The following is an 18,921-nucleotide window of genomic DNA, read 5'->3' as shown; positions in this document are numbered from 1 at the left end:
AAGCACATAATCAGTGTTGTGGATGAGGGAGGCAATGTAACTCTTAAATATATATTTCCATCCAGATGCAAAATTAAAAACCAAGCTGGTAGATCACAGGCCGAAGCAGGATATTCACATAATTCTGTCTTTTTTATTATTTGGTGTGTGTGTGTGTGTCTTGTACTTAGTTTTATTTAGAATTAGATGTAATATGCCCTTTGCTGTGGTATGTTATAAAATTAAATTGGCTGTTCTCCTAATTCCCCATCCTAGTCTGACCAGCAGAGTGCAGCTGAAGCAGGACAGGGCTTGTGGTTTTACTGAACAGAGCGATTCCTCCAGCTACGGAGGATCAGAACATGAGGATGGAGAGACCAGCAGGTTTTGGGTCAGAGACGGCCAGGTAGGGAAGGAAGTGTTGCTTTTAAGGGCCAGGTGTATTTGGCTAACTATATTTCTCCAAGTCAGCTTCTTTATTTTTGTTTAAAAAAATAATAATTCTTACAATTTAATTGAGATAATTTTTTTTGAAAATTTTTTTTTTTTGATTGAATAATTGTGAAACAAATTTAACTCCATAGTTTCCTGGATCCGGGTAGTTTGCTGGCTAGCACTCACTAGCGCTAAGCTATCTGGGTCCTAACTTGCCAAGTTCCTGCTTGATTGTAGTTGGCAAAAATATTGATTCATCAATGCTTTCTAGTTTTTTCACCAATTAAATATTGATTCGAAAAAGATCAAGATCTCCTCTGAATCACTGTGTCATTTTAAACGGTTCTGCATCTTGAGTTTATTTGCGGTTGGTGGGCATTAAATTGTAAACATTAATAACCTAAATCAGCCGATCACAAACAACATGAGCTGTTCAGATCACAGACCTTTCCCCCCAAAACACAGGCTGACCGAGAAACTAAAATGGCCGCTGGTCTAAATTTAGTAATTTAACTAATTTTTACTTAGAGCCTTTAGTATCATGAAAAACCACAACAAAAAATATCGGAATTCAGCATAAAAACTGGAATTGAGCTTCAAGACTTCTGTGAAGCCTTAAACAGAAACTCTGAGATTGGTGAACTATGACATCATCAAGTCAACCTTCTGAGTACAGCTCTGAGGTTTTATTAAAGGGGTTTTATTTATAAGGGACAGTTTGGAAACCTTTCAGATGTTCAGTTAGATGTTAAGAAGTCTTTAGTCCGCCTGCAGTTCAGCTCCCTTCAGTCATGCTGTGAGATTAAAAGGAAGTTCTGGTCGGCACATAAATAAAATGATTTAACTGGAAAATGTCAGAAAGCAGGTTTTTATGTTTGTATCAGTAAATCTTGTTGAATCTGCAGCTGCTGCGACACACTTTCCTCAGTCTGTCGATATTTACATCATCTATTTATATCAGATCAGCAGAAGATTATGACCACCAACAGTTTCAGTCCCTCAGATTGGACGTCTCTGCTTCTAAGGTTTGGTTCCACAGTCCAGTCTGTGTTGAACCTCCTCTGGTGGTTCAACACACACACACACACACACACACTAACAGAGCTAATCATGCTCCCTCACATTCTTACACAGAACCAGCAGAACCAGTACCAATGCTTAACTACCCTCGGCTCTGTGGTGCCCTCTAGTGGCGGCCCGGAGGTGTTTCGGGAGTAAAACGGTGAGCAGGCGGTCATAATGTTCTGGCTGCCAGGTCCAGTTCTGCTTAGACAGCGGTGCTGGTGGTGTTGCTGGTGCTGGCGGTGGGCTGGATGTCGCTGCTTCCTGCCATCATTTCCCTCAGGCCTTTGCTGAAGTGAAGGTTGGCTCCGATCACGATGAAACCCTGCGGAGCAACACAGCCTGGTGATTGGTTGCTGCAGTCAGCTCTGATGTAGTTTGTTACGCAGCTTTGCTGGTCAGGAGACCAGCAGCACATTGCGTCCCCATACCATTATTAAAGGGAACCTGTTATTCAAAATTCACATTTTGCACATTTTTATGCTTCCATTTGAGTCTCGTCTGCTTCTTAAAACAGCCCAAGCGATTAAAAAGGTGTTTTTGGTAATACGTTTTTTTAGGGTCTGGAAAATGAGCCGTTTCAAAATCCTCCTAAAAATAGCGTCACGAATCAGCAGGTACCTGTTACCCTAGCAACCGCAGTGAATCCCAGTCCGTTTCCTAGCAATTGCAATGAATCCCAGTCCGTAACCTAGCAACCCCTTTATAGTTGCATTCTCGTTGGTTGTGCAGGAGGCTCCACTAATGTTTTTCAAAGATGTTTGGTTGTATAATTGCTTCTATTTGCAGCCATTGTCTTGTGCAAGTGTAACCAATGAGTTGGGGGGCGTGGCCAGCAGCAGCTGATTTGCGTTTAAAGAGACAGAGGCCCTAAAACAGCTCATTATGAAAGAAGCTTAATATCCAGAGCTGACCAGAATACAGTCTGATTGATTTTGTGAGAAAAATGTAATGAACATGTTTTGTATAGATCATAGACCGGTCCTAACCTGTTAAAGGAAACGTCACCTTTAAAGATTCATCAATTCCAGAGAAGCTGGATGTTTGTAAAGCATAAACACAAACGGATGTAAAACTCTGCAAACATCAGAGGTGAACACACATTGTGATACTCCACCACCTCCTCGATGAAATCCATCCCATCAGCCAGTGGGATCCGGACTCCCCTCTTGGTCCAGTCTAGACTCAGAACCAGAACAAAACCACTCAGAGCATCGCTGGAACTCAGAAGTTCTGGTTGCAGAGAAGAAGCAGGTCCTTACTGTTGATGAGAGGAACCACGGACATCTGCAGCATGGTCTTCAGAGGAGCCTGCAGAGGAATCAGCTGCAGACAGACAGACGGTCAGAACCGGTTCTGTGGGTCCATCAGGAGGCATTGACACCAGGAAGTAAAGACACACTTACAGCCAGAGACTCCAGAGCTGATTGGTTGGAAAAGATCTTAAACCTGGAAGACAACAAAGACGTCTCTGATGAATCCAGAAACGAAGAGTTGGAGCAAAATTTGACTTTAGACCAAGATCTGGTTTCAGAATTAAGGCTGCATCATTCACACCAAGCCTGTTCAGTCCACTTTAACCAGACTCCGGACCGTCTGTCTAGTCAAAGTCCGGTTTGGTTGGTGAGTTGTGAACGCTAATCGACCTCTGACCTTTGGTCCTCCGGTCTGGGTTCAGTTGAAGTGAACTCTGGTTCAGTTTGAATGTGAACGCCAAGCGGACCAGAGACCGCTCCAAAAGCAGGAAGTGGACTACAGCGCAGGGCATTCTGGGTAACCAAAGCTAACAGTGCTAGCCTAGTACTAGCAGCAGAAATGGCCTCCTGGTCTTTAGCCAAAGACTAAACAGAAATCCTCCAGCCGCTAAAATCTGACGCCTCCATCTTGTTTCCATCTGGTGAAGAAGGAAGTTGCTCTCAGTGTCTTCAGAGGTTGTTGTGTCGTTTCCTTCAGTGTTTCTTGGCGCAGCGCCCCCACAGGCCAGGAGAGGAACAGGTTGGTTTGACTCAGAGAACCACAACAGCTAGAGATGGAGTTCTGGTTTCAGTAGAACCAGGTCGACCAATAGAAACACTGCTGCTTCAAATCAATGTTTATTCTCTCACTTTAAAAACTTTTTGAACTGAGTTTTCCAGGATTATTGGGGGAAACAGCCTAAGTGTTGAACCAGATGTGACTTCAGTTTTAGTCCAGAACCAGGAAGGGTTTGTGGTTTAAGTCTAGAACTAGGATTGTGTTTAAGGGAAAGTGAAACCTTTACCTGCGTAGATCAGCATGCACAGCCAGACGTTTTCCTCTCATGGAAACTTTTGCATTAAACTTAGCTTCCTGCAGAAAGAGAAAATAGTTGTCTTTGAATTAGTACATTTAAATTGTTGTTCAGCCCGGTCCAGTAAACTGGGAGTTCTACTGGGCTGCAACCAGTCAGACTGAGGGATCCAACAATATCAGACCGAATGTAGTTGTGTGTGTTTAGTACCATGGTCATACTGCTGAGCTGGACCGGAGATTGGCCTGGGGGCAGAACCATCACCTTGACGATGGCTGTCATGACAACGGTGGCCCCGGACGTTTTGATGGAGGTTTTTGGGGGCGAGTTGACAGCAAGCTGCAGGGACAGTGGTGCATCCACCAGAGCTGGGTTCTGACGGAACAACATCAAGAACATCAGGAACTACTGAGGACTACAAAGACCGGTTCTGATTGAGTTCTGATTCTGCTGACCATCATCATGATGGTTCCGAAATACGTCGTCCTCAGCAACATCTCCAGATCTTTGGGCATCTGAAGGAAAAAAGGCAGAAGTTCAGTCTGGGTATCTTTGATTGCTGACTGATTGATTGGCAGGTTGGTTGATTGATTGAGTTAAAGAAAAAACTGGACCTAAAATGAATTTCAGATTTGAATCTGTTCGGGTCTTAAAGAACTTTAATTTCTATCTCTGAATCTTAGTGCCGTCTTGAGGTTCTGTGTGAGTGGGGTCCAGTGTCCTGTCTGTTCTGGTTCACCTTCTCGTTGACGATGTGCATTTGGAAGATCCCAGCAGAGTAGTAGGCGAACATCCCGCTGTCGAAGAAGAACTCAGACAGAGCGAGGTAGACCATGCGGTCGTACTCCCTGATGACCGGCTCCACCGCGTAGTTCACCAGCGGCTGGTTCTGGTTGGACAGGTCAAAGAACATCCCCTGCAGAATGGACGCAGTGTTGGTACCAGCTCTGACCTAGTTCTGTCACAACATGGCGACGAGGTCCTACCCTGAAGTTCATGTCGAGGCTCCGCGACGTCACCACGGGATCGCTGATCAGAGAGTAGTCGATCCCGATGTAGTGATCCACTTCGCTCCGCACCGGGATCGTCTCCAACATGGCGTTCACGTGAACCAGAGCAGCGTGGTTCAGCGCCGGGCAGATCTGCGGCGAAAACGCACAAGTTCAGAACCAGAAGACCAGGTCCGGGCCAGAGCCAGATCCTGTTACTGAACACCCAACAAAACCCAAGCCAGGATCCGGTTCTGGCTGTGATCAGAACTGGGACCGGATCAGAGAGTGGACCCACCTGTTGGTTGAGGAAGAATCGCATCCCGGTGGTCAGAAATCGGGCCAGGAAGTCATAAATTTTCCTGAAAACAGAAGTTCCTGGTTAGGTCATGTGCCAGCCTGGCAGCTACTTCCTGTTATTGATCAGTGATTGGCTGATCGGTTCTGGTTCTGGAGTTGGCTATGCCGTTCTCTGATTGGGTTGTACCCAAGCGTCCCGCTGAACTCCGCTCTCATTTTCTTGATCTTGGCGTCACAGCTGATGTTGTTGATCTTCAGCCGCCCTACGTCGTCTCGGATCAGGTTCACGGCCGTGTTGATGTTGACGCCGTCGGCCGACGCGTTGATGTTCCCCGTGTCGTAGCTGGAAAAACAAGCAGGCAGCCATGTTTTCACTGTTTCCCAACCATTTAAACTTAAAAAAACAAAGTTCAATGTAACTGACAAAATCAGTTGAGTTAGAGCCCAAACTGTTGGATTTAACATCAGAAATGAATTTGATCACTAGAGTAAGAAGCATCAACTCACAAGAACCAGTAGAGGATCCGGCGCTGGAAGCTCAGCGCGATGGACTGAGTTCTGAACGTCGAACAGCAGACCGACGTCTGGGAGGAACCGCAGGTCCGCATGGCTCAGGTTCAGTTCTGTGATCTTCACGCTGAGCAGAGAGGAAGACATAATGAATCGGATCATGTCCAGCAGCCTCGGTCCGGCCAGGACAGAACCGGCAGCAGAACTCACTCTGTGATGGTGTACTGGAACCGGCCCTCGGTCCCCTTCATCTCCGGCATGCTGATGTTACTGAGCTCCTCTTCCACAAACCTCTGAGTCTCAAGCTTTACTGGGAAGACTGCAAAATGAACACACACACACACACACACACACGTTTACGTGGCTGTCTTTGTCTTTCCATTGACTCCCATTCATTTCTACAGCCTAAACCTAAACCTTATCCTAACCCAAACTCAATTCACACCTTAGTCCTAAATCTGACCCCTGACCCATAAACAGCGTTTTGGGTCAGGGGTCCCACAAGGAGCAGCGGGTCCCCACAGTGTAGTATGTGTCAGTAAAATGGTCCCCACAAGGTATTACAAACAAACAGACACACACACACACACACATTATTACACATTGACACAAACTAATAATAAAATAAGGAACAATAATTCCTTATTTTTGATACGAGTTCCACTGGCAGATTATTTCACTTCTAACTAAATATTTCCATGTTACAAGTGAAAATAATCTCCCAGAAGAACTTGTTCTTTTTATTAATATTAATATTATTAATACTGACTTAAAACAAACTTCTATATCTTACTGAAAAGTTACTTATGAATTGGTTTTGTTTGATTTTAAGTGAACTCAGATATTTGGACCAGAAACTACAGTTTTGTGTTTTTGCAGTGTATGTTTTAGTTGCATCCTTTTACATCACGTTGTAATAAATTCATATTCATCCACCTTCACTGAACTCACATTTAATCAGTGAATAATCAGTGAGTCAATTAATCACAAGATAAATTAAAATGAGCCCAATAATTTCCATTTTTATTAATTTATTTTTTAAAGATACATTTTGTTTACTGAGACCTCATAATTATTTTTTTCTGGTTTTGGTTGTCGATTTTTATTTTGGATATTTAAAATATCTTCCAGTTCCAGTGGAGTTAAAGTTTGTTGGTCTTTCAGAGAGCAAACGTTTTGCTATTTATTACTGGGAAATATTATCGTTTCTTGCAATAATTATTGGGATAATTATCAACAAGGCAGTTCAAACAGGAGCCATAAAGAAACCATCAGCTCTGAGCTGGTTCTGTTCTGCAGCCGGACGCCCGGTTCGCAGGTCCGGTTACTCACACAGCTCCAGGCCTTTATCGGTGATCCGGATCTTACAGCCGGCTGGTTCTGGAGCCGCCATGATGGAGCCCACCGGCGACAGGAGGAGGAGTGGCAAGAGGAGGGAAGTCATCCTGACCTGGAGCTGCAAGGAAACAGACGACATGGGCCCGGTTCTGGTTCTGGTTCTGAAGAGTAGCAAATTTCCTCCAAAAAATGCAGAACTTTTGAGATTAATCTCAGAAATTTTCCAGAAAAAAAACTTGGATATTAGTGAAATTTTCTAGAAATTTTCTTGTTTCTAGAAAATTAATCTCAAAATTTCCAATTTTTTCTGGAAACTTTTTTATATCTCAAAATGTTCTTGTTTTTTCCAGCAAATGTGTGACTGACTGAGCTCAGAAATTAATTTGTTTTTTTCTAGAATATTTCTGAGATTAATCTCAAATTAGATATTTTGGGGGTGTAAATTTTCTCCTTTTTTCAATGTGCAGCGGCATCAGCGCTGTAGAAAGATGTTTGTTAGAAGCTGCAATCTGCTGGTTCTGTTCATCAGACGGTGTTCTCATGTCGGACCTCGACGGAAGCGTTTATTCTGCGGAGCGAGGCGTTGAAGCGGGGAGGGGGCCTTTGTCCCGTCTGTCCTCAGATGGAGACAGGAAGCGGGTCGGGGGACAGTCGGGGGTTTCAGGCTGTTGTGAAACAAACTGGGGTTACTGCAGTTCATGCTGAGCTCTTGTTGAAATGGCGTCACATGGAGAGATGTTTTCAGCTTTCTGTTCATGCAGCGGGACCGCCAGGCGGGCCGCTGACCGGACCCGGCGGTTCTGTCACGTCTCCATCAATGATCAGTCAGAAATAAACAGATGAGGAAAACAAGATACCTGTGAGTCACAGCTCAGGGTTCAGCACACACACACATTTCACCCAATGAACTTTAACCTTTTCAGCTAGACAGGGCCTGCAGACCAAACCCAGGGCGCAGTTAACCCAGCAGCAGATGTTTAATCACAGCGGTTTACAGAACAGCCAATCAGCTCACAGCTGCTGCAGACACAAGACCGCAGGCGCAGTCGTTAACTCCGCAGACGCTCTGAAACGTCCATCTGTCTGCCGAAAACTGATGCTGAGCTCTGACCTTTGACCTGATCCAAAACCAAACTCAACCTCCCAGATCATCAAGGTCTGGGAGGTTGATGATCAAGGTCTGGGATCAAACCGGCCCAGATCGGCCCAAACCGATCTGGGCCGGTTTGGAGTCGGCCCAGATCATCTGAGTCAGGCTAAAAACACGGGATCAAACCTGAAACAGCTGGATCCAGAAGAACCAGAGCCGGTTCTGGGAAACACTCACTTCCTCCTCCCCATGGCTGCAGCCCGTTACTCTGTTACTCCTGATAATCTGTGGTTAATCTGTAGTCAGTCTGTCTCTGGCTCCATCTGAACTTTCCTCTGAATGTCTGAGCAGAAACTCACCGTGGCTGCAGGAGGAGGAGTTGTGACCCGTCGGTTCTGGTCCCTTCTGGTTGGTTGTTTCTGCTCTGCCGGCTCGGTTGACTCTGAGCGTCTGATTCTCTGTGGAGAGTTTTATCCCCAGGGACTGACTCCGCCCCCTGCTCTTCCTCCTCCTCTGCATCCTGGATGAAGCTCAGCTGAAGCTGCTGCTTTCCGTTTAGGAAAAATAAAGTTTTTTTAATATTCAGGTTATTTGAACTTCACACTGAAGATCTACAAACATTCGATCTTCAATTGGAAAACCAAACAAGCTCAAAGCTGCAGAATGTAACGTTTATAAAAAAACGTGTTTTACAAAAAAAATCTATCTCCTCCTCTGTCGTCTGCAGTAATGCAGCGCTCTGTCAGAAACAGCCAATCAGAGCCAGGAGGAGGGTCTTGGTGCTGTTAATCAACCACATGTAAGCGCTGCTAAGCAATAACTTACAGCTCCATGAGAACTGGAGAAACTGGTGTTCAACATTAAGTTATGTGAGAAATAAATTATAGCTCAGGAATATTCTTGCAGCCACGTTAGACAAACAGTATCTTGTATTCCCAAAATGTGCAAAGCTAAACGTTTTATCTTCTTACTATGAGGTTTAAATGATAAATGTGAATCAAGCAAAATGCAGATATTTAAATTTTTTCACCAATGTGATTTTTAATCTTATACTTTTGATCTATGTATATAGATAACAGTATCATGTGCATATCGGTGGACATAGCGTCACGAATCAGCAGGTACTGCCCTGTTACCTAGCAACCGCAGTGAATCCCAGTCCGTTTCCTAGCAACCCCTTTAGAGCTGCATTCTTGTTGGTTGTGCAGGAGGTTCCACTAATGTTTTTCAAAGATGTTTGGTTGTATAGTTGCTTCTATTTGCAGCCATTGTCTTGTGCAAGTGTAACCAATGATTGGGGGGCGTGGCCAGCAGCAGCTGGTTTGCGTTTAAAGAGACAGAGGTCCTAAAACAGCTCATTATGAAAGAAGCTTAATATTCCAGAGCTGACCAGAATAAAATCTGATTGATTTTGTGAAGAAAATGTAATGAACATGTTTTGTATAGATCATAGACCGGTCCTAACCTGTTAAAGGAAACGTCACCTTTAAAGATTCATCAGTTTCAGAGTTCTTGTTTGTAATTAGCTTAGACCGGCGCTATTATGGCTGCTGATTTTAACCTTACAGGAGCAGCAAACTAAAAAAAATTATTTAGATTTATAAATGCAGAGAGGTACTTAGCTGTGCCATATTATTTTAACCATTTGAAAATAATGAACACCAAGTTTACAGTAAACAGGTTAATAAGTTTGATATCTGTTTCAGAGATTAACCCTTATTTCTGTAACAACTATGAAAATAATGGAAATAATTTTTCCATGTGTAGTAGCAATTAGTTTGTATTATTCAATGTTATTTTAAATAAATATTTTTTTTATCATGCTAGCTTGGTGCTCTTGGGGGCCCCCTGGTGGTGTGGGGGCCCCCAAGAGCAGCTGCCTAACTCACATTCTGCTGTTGAATGTTTGGGTCAGAACCAGAACTGAAAATGTGTAATTATTAAGATGACAAACAAGTTGCTCTGATTTTTCAGCCACATCTCCTGTTAAATGGATTCTCAATCTAAGGTTCAAGCAAACATATTATCCAAAACTTTGTGTAATAACAGAATAAAAATGTTGTAATAAAATGCAGCAGCGTCATCCAGGGCTTGATTAACTTTGTGATGTGGAAATGTGGCGTTGTGACCTGAGGTGAGAATGTGAATCCAGACGGATACACGTCGTCTCTCAGACTGTAACAGTGTTTCCAGATGACTGGCTCAGGCTTCTGCTCTCCACTCGGTCAAACAGCTTCAAGCAAATTACAGATTCTGCTGATTCACCCTAAAAATAAATATGTTTTATCACTTAGGATTTTCTCAACTTTAAACTAATATCAGAGCAACATGTTGCTTCCTGTCCTGATCCTCTTCTTGTTTCTCTCCATCCACACAGATGAATGACATTAAATGTGTTAATTATGTTTTATAAATATAAACAGTCATATAAAAATATGAAATTGAAATGCGATTATTGTTATTGACTGGACGCTGCATCACATTTCAACTGTGAAATTCTATAGTTTATGTTTTATGATTCTGGTTAAATGATTTCTGTCTGAACAACAAAATAACCACAAACGAGTTCATTTGTTTTTCTGTTGCAATATAACCGATTTATGACAAGATGAAGGTGGATAAACAGTTTTCATGTGTCGGTAAGTCAGTTTCTGCCCATCAGCATAAAATTGGCGCATATTTGAGGATGATTGACAGCACTAGGTCCCGCCTCCTGATGCTGATTGGTTGTTTTTGATATTTCTTCAGATGGCAACAGTAACTCAGGAAGGAGATTAATCTTTTCACAGATATTTGTTTCATATTATACTATCACAACATGGAGACAATTTTAACAATTGTAAAAAAAAAAAAGGTTTTTATAAAAGTTACAAACTGCAGCTGTAAGTACATCTGTTGTCTTTAACTTTTTACAGTTGGTAGATCAGTAGTTAGAAAGGATAAAATGTAATATTATTTTACAGTTTACAGACAGGAATCTGTTTTATTGACATATGAAGAATTGTTAAAACATTTTAGTCCGTTTAATTCACCTCAGCATGTGTAATTTTAACTGTAGCCTGTTGGCTTGTAAAATGTAATTTATCATGTAATTTTTGTGGACCATCTAAAGTACACGTGTCAAACTCAAGGCCTGTGGGCCAAATCCGGCACGCCATAGCTTTTTATGTGGCCCTCTAGATTGTAGACTAAACACTAAGTGTGCTTAAATATTATGTTTTCACTCAAATCAATGCAGTTTTTATCTGTTTATTGCCAAATTATATCAATCAGTCCCTCCAGTTTCTTGAGAATTACTGTAGAAATTCACACAAAATCAACAAATCCCTGCACTTTTTTGTGCTAACAATTTGGAGTTTATTGCAGAATTTTCTCAAAATGTGTCAAAAACTTTCTTACTTGTCCTAAACGGCTGCCTCAGCCTTAATGGATGTCAGATTATAGTCCCTGATCTATACAGCGAGTAATAAAAAGTCGCATTTACTGTCAAAAATAAGCGCAAATATTGTAAATAATTCCAGCTCTGACTTTATTGCAAATAAAAACCCCACACACAAAAAGAATCAAAATCCTGGACGGACTGAAAAGATGTTCAATAACATGATTTAATTTTAAGAATTAACTGACTATTTTAAGAGTTTTCTAACACATTTGGCAGAACTGGCCCTTTAAGTGCATTCATGATCTTGATTTGGCCCAAAACGAAAATGAGTTTGACACCCCTGATCTAAAGGGTTGGGAACCGCTTCACTGGGCCCCATGCAGCTCGAACCGGCCCTGGTTCTACCATCTCCGCTCCGCAGCAGCAGGGGGCGCGAAAGCAAAGACATCGCGACACCAACCGGAAATACGCGCTTCAGCTTCCGGCTTCCGTAAACACGTGTAAGTGTGTTGAGAGGAGCAAGAGAGGCAGAACCTCTCGGAACCAGGTAGAACCGCTTACGTCGGAGCGGACCGGAATTGCGGGATCATGTTGGAGCAGCTGGGTCTGATCGGAACCATCCGGGACGAGGATCTGAGTCCAGAGGAACCGGAAACTGAATCGGAACCGGAGGTAAGCCAGCCCAGGACCAGAACCAAACATGAAACTGATTGTTGCACCGCAGCTGCTGCTGGGTCAACTGGACTCTCTGAGGTTCGGATCTGTCTGGTTCTGATTAAATGGATCCGACCATCAGATCTGAGACCAGCTGAATGTTCTGGAACAAAGTCCAACAGAACCGCGATCCTGATCCAAGCATGTGAAGGGTTCGGTTCTGGTGCAGTTAAAACCAAAAACTGGACCTCGAGGTTCCGATGTGTTCAGGAGGAGCAGCAGTTGCTATGGAAACGTTCCGTAATAAACCATAATCCGGGATCTGATGAGGCCTGTTGGACTAAAAACACATTTAATCCCAGAGTCTGGATTAAAAGGTTCTGATTGGTCCGGTGAAAAATTCTGATCCGTTTAAAATTATGATGATGAACAGAAACCGCCACACTGGATCAGAACCGACCGGTCCAGATCTGTTTCAGGAGCTTATGATGATGATGATGTTCTGCAGGAGGAGCCCATCATCCTGAACCGTAAGAAGAAGTTTGGAGGTCAAAGGTCGACAGACTTCAACTGTGGCTTTGAGTTTGGAGAGAAAGACAGTCTGAGCCTGGATGACGACTGGGCCATGAGCGACGTCCTGAAGCAGCTCAAGAAGAAGGTAGAACCCAGCAGAACCAAACAGAACCTGCAGCCTGCTGCTTTACAAAATGTTCTGACTGGGTTCTGTGTTCACAGAGAACTGTGACGACCTTGGACCAGAAAATAGAGAAGGTCAGGAAGAAGAGGAAAGCTGAGGTGAGTCTGTCCTGAATCCACTTCCTGTTTTCATTTACTTCCTGTTTGATCTACTTCCTGTACTGAGTCGTAGTCTTTTGTCTTTAGGAGAAACCGTCTCAGAGTTCTGAAGGTTCCTCAGAGATGAAGGAGGAGGAGGAGGAGCCAGCTGAGGGAGACGAAGAGGAGGAGGATGGTGATGAAGAGGAGGAGTTTGGCTCAAGTGATGAAGAGGTTCTGACCAAATCAGGTATGACCGCTGTCCTCCTGAAGGTTCTGGAAGGTTCTGGTTCTGACTGGGTCTGAACTCATCAGATTTTCTAATCTGCTTCCTGTTTCCTGTCAGACACTCTGAGAGAGAAAGAGCGGCGAGGGAGGAAGAAGAGGAATGCAGAGGAGGAGGTGAGGAAGAGGAGCAGAGGTGGGTCCTGATGAAGGTGTTACCATGGTAACGTCGGTCTCTGTGCTCAGGCTCCAGAGACGTTTTCCGAAGACGCGTCTCAGTACAACGAGCAGCTGACGTTCGAAGAGATGAACCTGTCCCGACCCATCCTCAAGGTGAGACCCGGTGGACCCGGATCTGGTTCTGGATCCGGTTCTGGTCTCACCTGCTATGTGGTTCTGTTCCTGCAGGCCGTCACAGCTCTGGGCTTCAGAGAGCCGACACCGATCCAGAAGGCCTGCGTTCCTGTGGGGCTGCTGGGCAGAGACCTGTGTGCCTGCGCTGCCACCGGAACCGGTACTGGGACCGGTTCTGTTCTCTGGTTCTGTTCACCCCGACAGGACACATTAAACACTGATGGATGGATGGATGGATGGATGGATGGATGGATGGTTTTCTGACAGAACCTTAACCTGGTTCTGGTCTCTGGAACCGAACCAACCACAACCTCTCTTTCGGTTCCTGTCCTCAGGGAAGACGGCCGCCTTCATGCTGCCGGTGTTGGAGCGCCTGGTTTACAAACCCAGGACATCCCAAGTGACCCGGGTCCTGGTTCTGGTTCCGACCAGAGAGCTGGGGATCCAGGTCCACTCGGTGGCCCGCCAGTTGGCCCAGTTCACCTCCATCACCACCTGCCTGGCTGTTGGTATGGAAACGACCCTGTTCAGGTTGTTCCGGCCCAGTTCTGGTCCCGGCTGACCGCTGCTGTTGCCAGTCTGCAGGCGGTTTGGACCTGAAGTCACAGGAGGCGGCTCTGAGGGCGGGTCCAGATGTTCTGATCGCCACACCGGGCCGACTGATCGACCACCTTCACAACACGCCGAGCTTTGAGCTGAGCCACATCGAGATCCTGATCCTGGACGAGGCCGACAGGTGGGGGCATCGACACCGGCCGACGGAACCGGACCGCTGGCGTAGCCGCTAATGGCCCGGTTCCGTGTGATTCTGACAGGATGCTGGACGAGTACTTTGAGGAGCAGATGAAGGAGATCATCAGGCTATGCTCCTACAACCGGCAGACCATGCTGTTCTCAGCCACCATGAGCGAGGAGGTACGGCCATAGGACAGCAGCTGTTACCATAGCAACATGTGACACATGATAGTCACATGACGTCCAGTCCGTCAGGCGCTTTGCTGCTATTTGACAACGCTACGACCACTAGATGACAAAGTCAGGACAAAGTTTTAATGAAAGAAAATGGTGAGGGAGAAGGAAGTGCTAGCTTGACTTTGACAATCATAGCATGTAGCTGTGCTGTGGAATTTGGTGTTTCAGTTCAGTTTAAAGAAACCTTTCAAATTAGCTACCAAGCTAATGTACATTAGCTAGCTGGTAGATCATTAGCTGGATTAGTAGCTAACCTAAAAAGCTATTAGATTCGCTAACAATTGTTAATCTGTCGCTGTGGTAGATTAGCTAATAGCAGGAGTAGCTAATCTAACACAGCGATCACTTATTAATAATCATAAAGTAAACCTCAAGCCTGAAAGCATAAAACTATAACAGACTGAATGTTCTTTTCTTTGTGTGGAAAATGTCTGCGTGTTTTTTGGTGTTGAATCCTGATACAGTAGTGATGTTATTGTCAGTTGCTATGGCAACAAAGTCTGCGTGTAACGCAGCCGACACACAGAGTGAGAAAAAAGAACAACTCAAGTGTTAATGGCTTTTCTGCGTTATTTTCCCTTTGTTTGTTTTGACTCAGACAACAATCCCAACATTCAGGTTCCATTTAGTTAGCGGTTTTGTTAGCCGCTACGGAATGAGAAGGAGAACAATCAGCTTTTAGCCCTGCAGCTAAAAGAGGGATTTAAACAATAAGATGCAATGTATGTCAATGGGTTCCCCCCATCCTGCAGTCACATGACCCGGTACTGTGGGTCATGTGACCTGGTTCTCTGCCTGCAGGTAAAGGACCTGGCAGGCGGTGTCGCTGAAGCAGCCAATCAGGATCTTTGTGAACAGCAACACGGACGTGGCGCCGTTCCTCCGGCAGGAGTTCGTTCGAATCCGACCGCACCGGGAAGGAGACCGGGAGGCTGTGGTGGCAGGTAGGACCGGGCGGGCCAGGTTCTGCTGAGGTTCTGTTGTCCTCCGGGCCGGATCCTGACTCTCCGGATGTTCTGTGCCCAGCGCTGTTGACCCGGACCTTCCAGGACCACGTGATGGTGTTCACCCAGACCCGGAAGCAGGCCCACCGGCTGCACATCCTGCTGGGCCTGCTGGGCCTGAAGGTCGGGGAGCTACATGGAGAACTGAGCCAGAACCAGAGACTGGAGAACCTCAGGTAGGTTCTGCCGGGTTCAGATTACAGCTGCACCATCTGTCTTAAAAACAACATCTTCAGGTTCCAGCTACGATTTCTGATTTTAATCAATGCTTTTGTACGACAGAGTATCAAGAAATGAGAACTTTAGTAGTTAATTTAATTACGAGAATATAGTTATTAGCAGAATAAAAACACAATTTTACCAGGAGAACATTTTAAAATACAAAAAGCTGCTTTAATAAGAAAAGATTCGAGCCATTGAGATCTGAGATCTGTTCCTTTTAGACAAATCTCTAGAAAAACCTGCTGAAAATAATTTGATGGATTAACCAAAGCATAACTTCACCAGATGCTCGACTTTCCGCTTTTTGTTTTTCATGAGTTCTTATAAACTAATTACTTCATTCTCCTAATATTAATGCTTTATTCTCGTATTGTTTCAACTTTATTCTGAGGACATTTTCAAATCGTGTCCCAGCCCCAACTCTCTGTCGTTGACCTGAATTCAAAGTCCAAATAAATAGAAGCTGTAAAACGCTTGTCAACCAAAACTATCCAGATTTTAAAAATAATTAAATCTTCAGAAACTATAAAATGGATGTTCAGATGTTCTGGTCTCGGTTCTGCAGGAGGTTCAAAGACGAGCAAATCGACATCTTGGTGGCGACCGACGTCGCGGCCCGAGGTTTGGACATCGATGGCGTGAAAACGGTGAGAGTTCTGCTTCAGGTCGTTTTGTGATTGGACCCGGAACAGAACCGGGTCGGCATCCTGAACCTGCTCCCACCTGCTGCCCAGGTGATCAACTTCACCATGCCGTCCACCACCAAGCACTACGTCCACCGGGTCGGCCGCACGGCGCGCGCCGGCCGCTCCGGCCGCTCCGTGTCTCTGGTCGGAGAGTCGGAGAGGAAGACGCTAAAGGAGGTGGTGAAGTCGGCCAAGAACAGCGTGAAGGCCCGCGTCCTGCCCACGGGTGAGCACCAGGGGCGGTCCGTTTGCACAGCCGAGCCGGGTCAGACCCAGACTGAAACCGGGTTTGTTTCCCCTCCAGAGGTCATCCTGAAGTTCAGAGATCTGATCAGCAAACTGGAGAAAGACGTTGATGCAGTGATGAAGCTGGAGAGAGAGGAGAGAGAGATGGCTGCGTCTGAGGCGAAGGTAGGGCTGGACGGACCGGATCAGAACCCGAATCAGAAATGGATCAGAACCTGAAATTAAGATAATCTGAATAGTTTCCATTTGCGTGATTTATCATTTTTCTCTTTCTACTAATTATAACTGTCATTCTATTATATTTTCTATTACTGTAAAATGGTGTAAAAACAGCAATATTATCGTTTATCGCAATAACTTCTGGGACAATTTATCATCCAGCAGGTCGTCTCAATGACCTGCTGATGATAGCTGATGATGTGTGTGTGTGTGTGTGTGTGTGTGTGTGTGTGTAGCTGAGTGTGGCTCAGAAGCGTCTAGAAGGCTCTTCCAGCGACTCTCAGAGGGTTTGGTTTCAGACGCAGCAGGAACGCAAGCAGAGCCGCAGTGAGTGGAGGACTGTAGTACTCTGTAGTATTAAGTGTAGTATTAAAAGTACCGTTATCTGTAGTACTGTGTAGTACTCTGCATGATGCAGAGAACCGTGTCTCAGATCTTTTTCTGTCCCTTCAGTGTCGAAGGCTCTGCAGGAGTTCGATTTGGCTCTGAGAGGAAAGAAGAAGAGAGAGAAGTTCCTGAAGGACGGGAAGAAGAAACAGCTGACGGTAAAATCAATCACTGATCGATCAGAGACCAACCTGAGCCTCTGAGCGTGCTCAGTGTGTCCTCTCTGTCCCAGTCTGAGGAGCGCGCTCAGTTCGAGATTCCTGAAGGCTCAGATGTTCGCTGAGCGAGCCGCCAAGCGGGAGAGACGGGCGAAGAAAAGCCAGAGCCATGCCTGAAGACGAGCCGCCACTGAAAGGTCAGAGACACGACACACTGAGACCCGACCAGAACCTCCAGAACCATGAACCCAACTGATGCAGACTGACCTGCTTCTGTCTGCAGCAACCAATCAGAAAGCAGCAAGCAGAGGCAGGAAGTCGGTGTTTGATGAGGAACTGACCAACACCAGCAGGAAGTCCCTGAAAAACTACAGAGCCGGGTGAGACTGGTTATCTACTGGTTATCTATTGGTTATCTACTGGTTATCTACTGGTCATGTATTGGATGTCTGCTGGTTGTTGGTTACCAGTTGGCTGTCTGTTTTTTTGACCTGCTGTCTGTCTCCTTCAGGCCATCCTTCGCAGACAGGAAGCGCCTCGGCTTGGACAGGAAGCGGTCAGGCGGCTCCAGGTAAGCCTCACGTCTGGGCTGGCTTTGGTGATAGTTCTGTTCGACCCGGTAGAAAGGTTCTGTTTTATTCCACAGGTTCAGGAAGAAGAAGTGAGGACAGAGAAACCAGATCTCCATGTCTTTATGTTGTTCTGCACCAAATTATAAATAAAGTTTGTCTGAAAGTGGTGGTGGCCCTTGGTTGGTCATGTGACCTGGCTGTGATGGTCCGATTTGACCCATCGAACATTAAAACACCTGGATTACCATCACTGGTTCTGTTGGACCTCTGAGGTCGGATCTCTGGTTTGGAGGTAGAACCGAGTTCTGACTGGTTCCTGAAAAGTTACTGCTGCCATCTGGTGGACGGGATGTGCAGCTTCAGACGAGTTTGGCTCTTCAGAACCACATTTACAGTACTACCTGTTTTTAATACAAATGTATGAAATGTAGATGCTTCTATTTTAGTTTTGTTTCAGGTTTAGTTTCATAAAAAATAAATATTTGGGTGTGTATATAACTAAAACGTCAGAATTAGAAAATGTACATTTGGGGAAACTACAAAGAAAATGTAAAACTCATTTCAGTAAGTGGGATTTATCTATTCTGGGAAGAATATTTACCACCAAAATGTCTTTAATATTTTGCACATACATTATGAATTCCCAATTCAGCAATCAAATATAAAAATCTGATGAAAAAACAGACATTTTAATTTAACAGTTTGAATAACTGCGTAATTTTTAGAAAAGTCTCTTGACACTCATCATGATACGTTTCGACATAAATTTTATAAACAAACTTAGAAAATCCCGTTATTTCTTTTTCATGTATTTGCCTTTTTTAGTTACTGATTGCTTTTCAGTGTTTGTCTTATTTTTTTTCTCCTATCTGTTACTAAGGAACAAACTCATTTGTTGATTATTTTTTGTTTTTCACTTCCATGTGCCTGAGCTGGCTCTTTCCAAGTTTGAATACTTTGACGCCAATTTGTTGTGTGTGTATAATATACTTTTCTTGTTGTTTTCTGACAGAAACCAAATATTTTTCAACCTGTTGAAACAAACGGGTTCTTTATAAAAGAATATTTCTGTCATTGGTTTCATTCTTTGTGGA

The 18,921-nt window shown here is 44.6% G+C and overlaps 2 protein-coding genes across 2 annotated transcripts; one reads left to right on the top strand and one right to left on the bottom strand.

Annotated features, from left to right (window-relative positions):
• Window positions 1-508: 508 nt before the first annotated feature.
• Window positions 509-8,506, bottom strand: pltp (phospholipid transfer protein). The gene is given in 17 exon segments (XM_032548631.1): window positions 509-1,801; window positions 2,579-2,655; window positions 2,739-2,802; window positions 2,883-2,925; window positions 3,737-3,804; window positions 3,956-4,120; window positions 4,201-4,260; window positions 4,485-4,661; window positions 4,732-4,887; window positions 5,033-5,096; window positions 5,222-5,377; window positions 5,542-5,585; window positions 5,587-5,671; window positions 5,755-5,854; window positions 6,877-7,002; window positions 7,052-7,055; window positions 8,336-8,506. Coding segments are annotated over 17 exon segments (1,665 nt in total). The 5' UTR covers window positions 8,492-8,506; the 3' UTR covers window positions 509-1,681.
• Window positions 8,507-11,816: 3,310 nt separating this feature from the next.
• Window positions 11,817-18,901, top strand: ddx27 (DEAD (Asp-Glu-Ala-Asp) box polypeptide 27). The gene is given in 23 exon segments (XM_032548647.1): window positions 11,817-12,026; window positions 12,517-12,666; window positions 12,744-12,803; window positions 12,891-13,032; window positions 13,129-13,184; window positions 13,254-13,340; window positions 13,416-13,521; window positions 13,697-13,870; window positions 13,947-14,097; window positions 14,177-14,281; window positions 15,141-15,277; window positions 15,360-15,513; window positions 16,125-16,206; window positions 16,294-16,471; window positions 16,550-16,656; window positions 16,947-17,037; window positions 17,164-17,255; window positions 17,330-17,356; window positions 17,358-17,411; window positions 17,413-17,452; window positions 17,539-17,635; window positions 17,767-17,826; window positions 17,902-18,901. Coding segments are annotated over 23 exon segments (2,253 nt in total). The 5' UTR covers window positions 11,817-11,942; the 3' UTR covers window positions 17,921-18,901.
• The last annotated feature ends 20 nt before the right edge of the window (window positions 18,902-18,921 follow it).

Source organism: Xiphophorus hellerii, chromosome 20 (genome assembly GCF_003331165.1).
Source record: "Xiphophorus hellerii strain 12219 chromosome 20, Xiphophorus_hellerii-4.1, whole genome shotgun sequence".
Classification (NCBI taxonomy): Eukaryota; Metazoa; Chordata; class Actinopteri; order Cyprinodontiformes; family Poeciliidae; genus Xiphophorus; species Xiphophorus hellerii.
The sequence above is the reverse complement of the archived record's forward strand: the minus strand, read 5'-3'. Positions and strand labels throughout refer to the sequence as shown.